We start from the raw sequence: 10275 nt of genomic DNA, 5'->3' as shown, positions 1-10275 counted from the left end.
CTTTGTTCTTCTTTGTTCTTCTTTGTTCTTCTTTGTTCTTCTTTGTTCTTCTTTGTTCTTCTTTGTTCTTCTTTGTTTGTTCTATGTACTAAGCTCAGGTAATAAGATTTCATTTTACCTTTGAACTTTAATCAGCAAACTAGTTGCGATGGGCAGGTTGCTACCTTCACAGGAGCACATCAGACAACTAGTGACTGCTGCAATCTATTTATCCCATCTCATGTTCTCATTGGTAGCTTTATCTTTATTTGCTTTTTTGTCTGATGATCTATGAGAGAGATTGTGGATTATGGTCATTCTCCCAAATTCCTCCCATTCCAGCTGCTAAAGCATTGAGGTGCATTGTACTATTTTTAAAATTGGTTATGCCTGTATCAAGGCCATTATGTATTATTGTACATGTAGGTTTAGGATTCAGTACTTTACTTATTCAGCGAGTCTTTTTTAACATCTTATACTTGGGCAGGGAAGAAAATGCAATTTTCTCAGTTCTTAGATGTTCTACTCAGGGTTTTGTTTTGATAGGAACAGTAGATGGGGCCCCTTACTTCATGATTACTGACTTCCCTTGGCTTCGTTCACTACGCACTGCAGAACCGAACAGCTATGCAAGATATGACTTTGAAGACGATGAGAGAAGTAAGTACTGTTTCAATCTCTAGGTATCCTAGACCATGGTTTTTAAAACCAGGATTCAAGCTTTTTGAATGTTCATGGAATAACTTTTGGTTTCTTCATGCAGATCTGCACGTCTCTTTTTGACTCTATTTATTTGTTGTCCCTCTTTGCTGGTTCATTGTGACACTTCATGTGATGCATTGATGTTTAAGAAAAAGTTCAGCGACAACGTTTGGGCCACAACCAAAACTTACTTACTGACTTACTTCATGCCATCTTGATTATGATTGGGTAATTTAGGACAGATTATGAATTGAACTCAAACATTCAATGCAAGAGGCCTAACAGGTAAGGTAGATGAACTCAGGGCATGGTTGGGATATCATAGCAATTACAGAAATGTAGCTCAGGGGTGGACAGGACTGGCAACTTAATGTTCCAGGGTATAAACACTATAGGAAGGATAGAAAGAGAGGAGGGGGAGTGGCATCTTTGATTAGGGTGACATTATGACTGTACTTAGGGAGAATACTCCTGGGAGTGCACCCAGAGAAGTTATTTGGGTGGAAGTAAGAAATAAGAAAGGAATGATCACCTTATTGGGATTGTACTATAAACACACCCTCCAAGAAGTCAGCCGGAAATTGAGAAACAAATTTGTACGGAGATCTCCGTTATCTATAAGAATAATAGGGTGGTTATGGTAGGGGATTTTAACTTTCTAAACCTAGACTGGGACTGCTATAGTGTTAAGGGTTTGGATGGAGAGGAATTTAAGTGTGTACTGAAAAATTTTATTATGCGGTATGTGGATGTACCGACTAGAGAAGGTGCAAAACCTAACCTGTTCTTGGGAAAAAGGCAGGGCAGGTGACTGAGATATCAGTGGAGGAGCACTTTTGGGGGCCAGTGACAATAATTTTACTAGTTTTAAAACATGATGGAAAAGAGTAGACCGGATCTAAAAGTTAAAGTTCTAAGTTGGAGGAACGCCAATTTTGATGGTATTAGGTAAGAACTTTCAAAAGTTGATTGGAGGCAGGTAAAGAGACGGCTGGAAAAAGGGAAACCTTCAAAAATGAGATAATGATAGTCCAGAGACTGTATGAGATAGCAAGAACTGCAGATGCTGGAAATCAGAGTTGATACAGTGTGGAGCTGGAGAAACACAGCAGGTCAGGCAGCATCAGAGGAACAGGAAAGATGACTTTTCAGGTCAGGACCCTTCGTCAGGACTGTATGTTCCTGTTAGGGTGAAGGGCGAGGCTGGTAAGTGTAGGGAATGCTGGATGACTGGAGAAATTGAGGTTTTGGTCAAGAATAAAAGGAAGCATATGTCAGGTATAGACAGCAGAGATCAAGTGTATCCCTTAAAAGAAGTAAGATTATGCTTATGAGGGAAATCAGGAGGGCAAAAAGAGAACATGAGAGAGCTTTGGCAAATAGGGTTAAGGAGAATCCAAAGGGATTCTACAAATACATTAAGGACAGAAGGGTAACAGGGAGAGAATTGGGCCCCTTAAAGATTAGCAAGGTCACCGATGTGTAGAACCGTAGGAGATGGGAGAGATACTAAATGAGTATTTTGCGTCAGTGTTTACTGTGGAGAAGGATATGGAAGCTAGAGAATGTGGAAAAATAAATAACGACGTCTCAAAAAATGTCCATTTTGTATAGGAGGTGGTACTGGATGTTTTAAAATTCATAAAGGTGGATAAATCCCCAGGACCTGATCTGGTGTACCCTAGAACTCTGACAAGCTAGGGAAGTGATTGCTGGGCTCCTTGCTGAGATATTTGTATCATTGATAGCCACAAGTGAAGTGCCAGAAGACTGGACGTTGGCTAACGCGGTGCCATTATTTAAGAAAGGTGGTAAGAAAAAGCCAGAGAACTATAGACTAGTGGGCCTGACATCGGTGGTGGGCAAGTTGTTGGAGGGAATCCTGAGGAACAGGATTTACAAGTATTTGGAAAGACAGTGACAGATTAGGGACAGTTTACATGGCTTTATGTGTGCAAAATCATGTCTCACTAACTTGATTGAGTTTTTTGGAGAAATAACGAAGAGGATTGATGAGGGCAGAGCAGTGAACATGATCTATATGGACTTCTGGGCAAACTTAGATTACATGGCATAAATGGAGAACTAGCTATTTGAATACAGAACTGGCTCAAAGGTAGAAGACAGTGGTTGGTTGTGGAGGGTTGCTTTTCAGACTGGAGGCCAGCGGTGTGCCACATAGATTGGTGCTGGGTCCACTGTATAAACGATTTGGATGTGAACGTAGGAGGTATCGTTAGTAAGTTTGCAGATGACACCAAAATTGGAGGTGTAGTTGACAGCGACAAAGGTTACCTCAGAATACAATGGAATCTTGATCAGACAGGCTAAAGGGCTGAGGAGTGGCAGATGGAGTTTAATTTAGATAAATGTGAGATGCCGCATTTTGGAAAGGCAAGTCAGAGCAGGACTTATACACTTAATAGTAATTTCCTGGGGAACAAAGAGAACTTGGAGTGCAGATTCATAGTCCCTTGAAAGCGGAGTCACAGATAGATAGGTTAGTAAAGAAGGCGTTTGATATGCTTGTCTTTATTGGCCAGTGCATTGAGTATGAGAGTTGGGAGGTCATGTTGAGGTTGTACAGGACATTAGTCAGAGCACTGTTGGAAAACTGCATGTAATTCTGGTCTCTGCTATAGGAAGGATGTAATGAAACTTTTAAAAAGGTTCAGAAAAGATTTATAAGAATGTTACCACGGTTAGAGGGTTTGAGCTATAGTGAGAGACTAAATAGGCTGGGGCTAGATTCCCTGGAGCATCAGAGGCTGAAGGGTGACTTTATTGAGGTTTACAAAATCATGAGGGGCATGGATAGGGTAAATAGACAACGTCTTTTCCCTGGAGTAGGGGTGTCCAAAACTAGAGGGTGTAGGTTTAAGGTGAGAGGGGAAAGATTTAAAAGCAATCTAAAGGGGCAACTTTTTCATGCAGAGGGTGATGTGTGTATGGAATGAGCTGCCAGAGGAAGTGGTGGAGGCTGGTACAATTAGAACATTTAAAAAGCATCTGGATGGGTATATGAATAAGAAGGGTTTAGAAGAATATGGGCCAAATGCTGGCAAATGGCACTAGATTTATTTAGGATATCTGGTCGGCTTGGCCGAGCTAGACCAGAGGGTTTGTTTTCATGCTGTATATCTCTATGACCCTGACTCTGACTCTCTTATCCAGTCCTTACAAACAAAATTCAGAATGTTGAACCTGTAGAATTCAATACCACAGAAAGTGGTTGATGCCAAACCATTGTGTTTTCAAGAGGGAGGTAGATATAGCCCTTTTTAGCTAAAGGGATCAGGGAAGGGTGGGATTAGCGTATTGAACTCAATGATCAGCCATGATCATATTGAAAAGCGACGCAGGCTCATGGGCTCAATTGGCTTACTCCTGCTCCTGTCTCTTATATTCTACGTTTGTGTAACTCAAAAAGGCATGCCATCTGTTGAAGCTCATCAGGGTAATATGTCAAAAAAAAACTCAACTTACCATCCGGTTAAGTGTGTATTTCCAATACACTTGCCGCTTTTGACGTAAAGTTGTTTTAAAATCTACTTTTTTTTGACCAGCTTATCTTTATAGCATACATTCTTATTTTCCTTACTTGAACATTCAGGCTTAATCATTTATGTTTCTGTGGAATTTAACTTTATTTAAGATTTGCATGAAAGAGGGAGGGCGCAAGGAGCAAAAGTTTATTTTGAGCAGTAATGTCATCATGGGATAGGAATGATTAAAAGATAAATAATAATCAAAAACCTGTATTTAGTTTCCTTTAATTATAATTTCTGTGCTAAGCCTTAAGGACAAGATTTCAAAATGTATGGAGTTATATGGAGTTAAAATTGGGCCCATAGGGCCAGAACATCATCACTGCAGTCAAAGACTTAAAATATTATAAGATTTTGCCTCAGCTGTCTTCTACAGTGAAGTGAGTGAGAGCCAGGTTCTTCCTCATTTCACTATCCAAGCCTTATTCGTGGTATTATGAGCAGATCAAAAGTAGTCGTAGCACGCCTCCTTTTTTTTGTATTATTTAACCCACTTTCAATGAGTCTAATTTTTTTTCTTGTTATTCTTCATTCTTGCTAAGGTAAAATAATGTAATTGGAAAGTCAGTTTCAAGACTTTCCTCAGTGGAGTTTTATTAAACGCTCCTTCCCGTCTCAAATAAAAAGAGTGATGACATTAATGTCCAATTAATGAGCTTACAAAGAAAGTTAGGTGGGGTGCGAAGAATATCTGGTACAGACAGGAAGTCCATTGCAATCTAGTTTTTGTTTTCTCAACAATCTTTCAGTTGTGTTCATGAAAAAAAACCTTAATCCAACTGTTTAGCTGATTTTTTTTCCCCTCTTGTAATGGTTAAGCTGCAGATGTCCTGGTGTTTTCAGTGAATCATTCTTGTTCCAATTTACTTTTCATAAGCTAGTTTCTGAACTTGGGGATCCTGTATGTGAGAGAGAGAGAACTTCCAATATCATTGCTGTTATCAGTCTATATTATTTTGTCACTTCCTTGTTGCTCAAAGCATGCAATTAAAGTATGGTTCCTTTGTATATCCTTAGTCTAGCTCCATTATCTCTGTCAAACTGAACATTCTGCAGGTGTCCTTTTTTCTCCAATAAGTTACCACGCAGGTGTAAGTGAAACAAGAGATGTGAATTTCCTAATCCGTTCCTAATCCCAGCTGTGTGTTTCAGGACTTTGTGATTAAAATCGTAATTTCAAAGCAGTTGATTTTGTATATTCTATGTCAGATTTCTGGGCTTGACAGGTGTTCACTGTAGCTATTTTAAGTAAGCAACATCTATTTTAAAACTATTTATAGTCCATGAAAGCCTTATGTATTGAAGGCAAATGATGGAGGTTGAATATTGATGTCAGTCATAATGGTGCACATCTTTATTTATGGCAAATTAATTATTACTTTTCCAATACTTTAAGAGAAAAGAAAAGCCCTGTAATTCAACTGAGCTAAGTTGAATAGTCTTGAATCTTGTGCTATGTTCCAATGTTCATGCTATAAGAAGGAAAGAAGAACAGGCAAGCGAGGAGGGGGAGTGGCTTTTGATTAGAGGATACTGCTGCACTTAAAATAATCCTGAGGGATCATCCAGAGGAAACTATAGGAGTGGAATTTAGAAATAAGAATGAGGTGATCACTTTGGGATTATACAAGCCCCCCAGCAGTCAGTAAATACGTAGAATGATCTTAGAAATGTGTAAGAATTAATAAGGATTTCAACTTTCCAAACATTGACATTGACGGCCATTGTATTAAAGACTTGGATGGGGAGGAATTTGTTAAATGTGTTCAAGAAAATTTTCTTTATCAATATGTGGATTTACCTACTAGAAAAGGAACAAATCTTGACCTTCTCTTGGGGAAATAAGGCAGAGCAAGTGACTAAGGTGTTAGTGGGGGAGCACTTTGAGACCAGTGATCGTAATTCTATTAGTTTTTAAAAGGATAGGTCTTGTATAAAAGTTAAATTCTAAAGTGGAGTAAGGCCAAGTTTGACAGTAAGAGACAGGAATTTTCAAAAGTTGTTTGGGGTAGACTGTTCACAGGTAAAGGGATGACTGGCAAGTGGGAGGCTTTCAAAAGTGAGATAATAAGAGTTCAGAGGCAGCATGTTCCTGTTAGAGTCAAGGCTAGGGCTGATAGGAGTAGGGAACAATGGATAATAAAGATTTTGAGGTTGTGGTCAAGAATAAGAAGGATGTATATATAAGGTTTAGACAAATGGGATCAAGTGAATCTTTTGAGTGTAAGGAGAGTAGGGCCTTTTTTAAGAGGGAAATAGGATGAAAAGGAGACGTGAGAGAACCTTATCTGCCAAAGCTAAGGATAATACAAAGAGATTCTACAAGTGTATTAAGGGCAAAAGAGCAGTCAGAGAGAGAATAGGGCCCCTTAGACAACCTTATTGATCTTTATATGTGGAACCACAGGAGATAGGAGAGATACTAAATGACTTTTTCACTTCAGTATTTACTGTGGAGAAAGACATTGAGGCTAGGGAACTTGAAGTAAATACTGATGTCTTGAAAACAGGTCACATTACAGAAGAGTGGTGCTGGCGGTCTTAAAAAGCATAAAGGGGGATTAATCTCCAGAACATGATTAAGTGTATCCTAGAACATTGTGGGAATCAAGGAAAGCAATTGCAGGGCCCCTAGTAGAGATATTTGTATCAACTATAGCCACAGGTGAAGTGCTGGAAGACTGGAAAGTAGCAAATGTTTGCCATTATTCAAGAAAGGCTGCAAAGAGAAGCCTGGGAACTATAGATCTATGAGTCTGACATCAGTGATGGTTACATTGTTGGAGGGAATCTGAGAAATGGGGTTTACATGCATTTAGAGAGGCAAGGACTGATTAGCATTTGTGCACAGGAAATAAGTGTCTCACAAACTTGATTGCATTTTCTGAGGATGTGACCAATAAAAAGATGAGGGCAGAGAGATAGACATCTACGTGGGCTTTAGTAAGGCCTTTGACAAGGTTTCACATGGTAGACTGGTTAATAAAGTTAGATCACATGGGATTCCGGAAGAGCTTGCTAATTGGATACCAAATTGGCTCAATGGTAGGAGACAGAGTGTGGTGATAGAGGGTTGTTTTTTGGACTGGATGCCTCTGACCAGCAGTGTTCTGTAGGGATTGGTGCTGGGTCCACTGTTTGTCATTATATAAAACTATTTGGATGAGAATATAGGGAGCATGGTTAGTAAGTTTACGGATGATCCTAAACTTGGTGGTATAGTAGACAGTGAGGAAGGTTATCTAAGTGTACAAAGGAATTTTGATCATTTGGGTCAATGGACTGAGGAGTGGCAGATGGAGTTTAATTTAGATAAATGTGAAATGTTGTGTTTTGGTCAGACGAATAAGGACAGGACTTGACAGGAGATAGTGGAGCCTTGGGGACTGTTGTAGAACAGAGAAACCTATGGGTTCAGGTATATAGCTCCTTGAAAGTTTCTTCACAGATGGACAGAGTGGTAAAGGAGGTGTTTGGAACGCTTACCTTTATTGTTCAGACCATCGTATTTAGGAGTTGGGACATCATGTTGAGGTTGTATGGGTCTTTGGTGAGGCCACATTTGGAATACTGTGTATAGTTCTCGTTACCCAGCTATAGGAAGGATACTATTAAATTGGAGACAGTGCAAAAAAGACTAACAAGGATGTTACTGGGATTGGAGGCTTTGAGTTATAAGGAGAGGCTGGATAAGCTGGGATCTTTTTCACTGGAGCGTAGGAGGTTGAGGGGTGACTTTATAGAGATTATTAAAATCATAAGGGGCATAGATAAGATGAATAGCGAAGGTGTTTTCCCCAGGGTTGCGGAGTTCAAAACTAGAGGTCATAGGTTTATGGTGAGAGAAGAAAGATTTAAAAGGGACCTGAGGGACAACTGTTTCACACAGAGGGTGAATTGTATGTGTAATGAGCTGCCAAAAGAAGTGGTAGGTACAGGTACCGTTACAACTTCTAAGAGACATTTGGATAGGTACATAAATAGGGAAGGTTTAAAAGAATATGGGCCAAGTGCAGGCAAATGGGACTAATTTAGTTTGGAATACTTGGTTGGCATGGACAAGTTGGAACAAAGGGTCTGTTTCCATGCCGTAAGACTCTGATTCTATGTGTAATTGTTTTGTTTCTTTCCCCCCAGCTACAATCTATGCTCCACGGAGAAAAGGGCAGTTGTCTGCTGACATCTGCATGGAAACAATTGGTGAGGAAATCTCTGAGAGAAGGCAGATGAAGAGTGGTGTATTTCAGCGAGTTGTAGCTATTTTCATACATTACTGTGACGTTAGTGGAGAGCCTGTTCACGATGATTATATCTGACTATGCCTTTCTTGCTCATGACTGTCCAAAGGCCAGAGACTACAGCCTGCAAGATTTGATTTATCAGCACTGTGTAGCTGAATTATACCCCAAATACTTTTGGAACAAATTATATAATTGTGTATAAAATATTTGTGTACAAATGATTTCTGTATAGAAATGCTCTTAAAATTAATTGGCTTCCGGAAGCAGTATCATTTCATATGTTTATACAATTTAATTCATTCAAATGTTATTGAAAGGGAAATAAATAGGTTTTAAGAAGAGGCTATTTATATCCCCAATTATATAGTTACTAAGATGAACATTTTCTGATATTTTGTTACAATATTGTTAGGTAGAAAAATATGTATTAAAAATCAAGGCCATGTTCTTTGGCAGACTACAAGCTCAATAAAAGACATGACTTAGTTCTTTGAATATTCTTTGGTACTTACATGCCTTTTTTTTCTGTGTTACATTTTTATAAATGAAGACTTGAAGAAAAAACACAAACTTTGTCTTCTTTTTGTAGGCACATATAAATATATCCAATTTGAGCAGTATATTGATCCATCATTGTGAGGCGATTAACCAAGAATGAGAGTCATGAACCAGTAACAGAAAATAGTATTTCATTACACAGTGACATGTGTTTTGTAATGCACTGCTTCCAAAGAATGAAGTGGCAGGGAAATTGTATTATAATAAAGTATTTAAGTATGAAAAGCATTTCTGAAAACTTATTTCCCTGGACCTCTTTTCCCAATAAGTTTTTCCAAATTCTGCTTTGATTTCTCACTAATTTCCGTAGAATACATGCAAAAATAAGAATTATTTCATGTTTTAAATTATTTGACACTATACCTGTAAGTGACTGACTTTTTCTTACTTAATGAAATGCATTCAACTTGATTTCAGTTTGACCCTTTAATCTTTTGATTTGGGTCCTTGTCACCTTCAAACTGTCATTTTTCCTGACGAGTGGTTCAGTTTTTAATAACGTTAAAATTTTAAAAAATAATTTTTAATTAATTTAATTAACAGCTTTCAATAATATTTGAAGGGCCGGTTCATTAGTTTTGGAACCAATTTGGAGTAATCGTTGGCTGACAGGAAGATTGAGATAAGTCAAGTCCCTTGTTACTGACTGTTATCGCAGTATTATGCAACCAGACTAATACAGTGGATGTCCATTTTGAACACACATATTACAAACACAAAACATTTTTTCTATCCAGATGTGTTACATTTATTTCTGTTAACTCAATTTTAGTTCATGCCAGTTTTTTGTAGCTTGTGCTCAGACAGAGCTCTACATACTTGCCTCAATAGGTGTTTATAAATTTGTTTCAATGTCTAACAAATAACAAGTTAGAACTGATGTGCAACAGCTTCTATTTTTGACATGAGTGAGGAATGATAATAGCATGTAAAGCAGTTGATCCTGTGTGTAGTTTGCCAGTCTTCTCTCTATCTTCCAAACTCTCTCATAACTGGCAAACCTGCTGCTGCAGAGTTAACAAAATAAGTTTTGCACTGCATAATTTTTGTTTTGAGTCCACCACATAATTGCAGGCTTGGGATGGTGTTGGCAGTAGGAGATATGTTCCTTCAAGGACTTTTTGATCACTAATGTTTTTTTTTCCTTTTTTTCAAATTCCTTGTCTGCTGTCTATATTTCTGTAACCTCCAGACCAATGTATTTTGATGCTTTCCTGGTTAACCACACCATTTTTTTGTTCATTCCT

At 38.4% G+C, this 10275-nt stretch overlaps 1 protein-coding gene across 4 annotated transcripts in view; it reads left to right on the top strand.

Moving 5' to 3' along the window:
* Positions 1 to 9253, top strand: part of fbxo38 (F-box protein 38) — a 54655-nt gene extending 45402 nt beyond the window's left edge. For all 4 annotated transcript variants that reach the window (XM_048603749.1, XM_048603748.1, XM_048603750.1 and 1 more), the window contains 2 exons: positions 526 to 639; positions 8367 to 9253. In XM_048603749.1, the coding sequence (XP_048459706.1) occupies positions 526 to 639; positions 8367 to 8545 (293 nt within the window). In that variant the 3' untranslated portion in view covers positions 8546 to 9253. The remainder of the gene's footprint in view (positions 1 to 525; positions 640 to 8366) is intronic.
* The last annotated feature ends 1022 nt before the right edge of the window (positions 9254 to 10275 follow it).

This window comes from Rhincodon typus, chromosome 12 (genome assembly GCF_021869965.1).
Source record: "Rhincodon typus isolate 14 chromosome 12, sRhiTyp1.1, whole genome shotgun sequence".
Taxonomy (NCBI): domain Eukaryota; kingdom Metazoa; phylum Chordata; class Chondrichthyes; order Orectolobiformes; family Rhincodontidae; genus Rhincodon; species Rhincodon typus.
The sequence above is the reverse complement of the archived record's forward strand: the minus strand, read 5'-3'. Positions and strand labels throughout refer to the sequence as shown.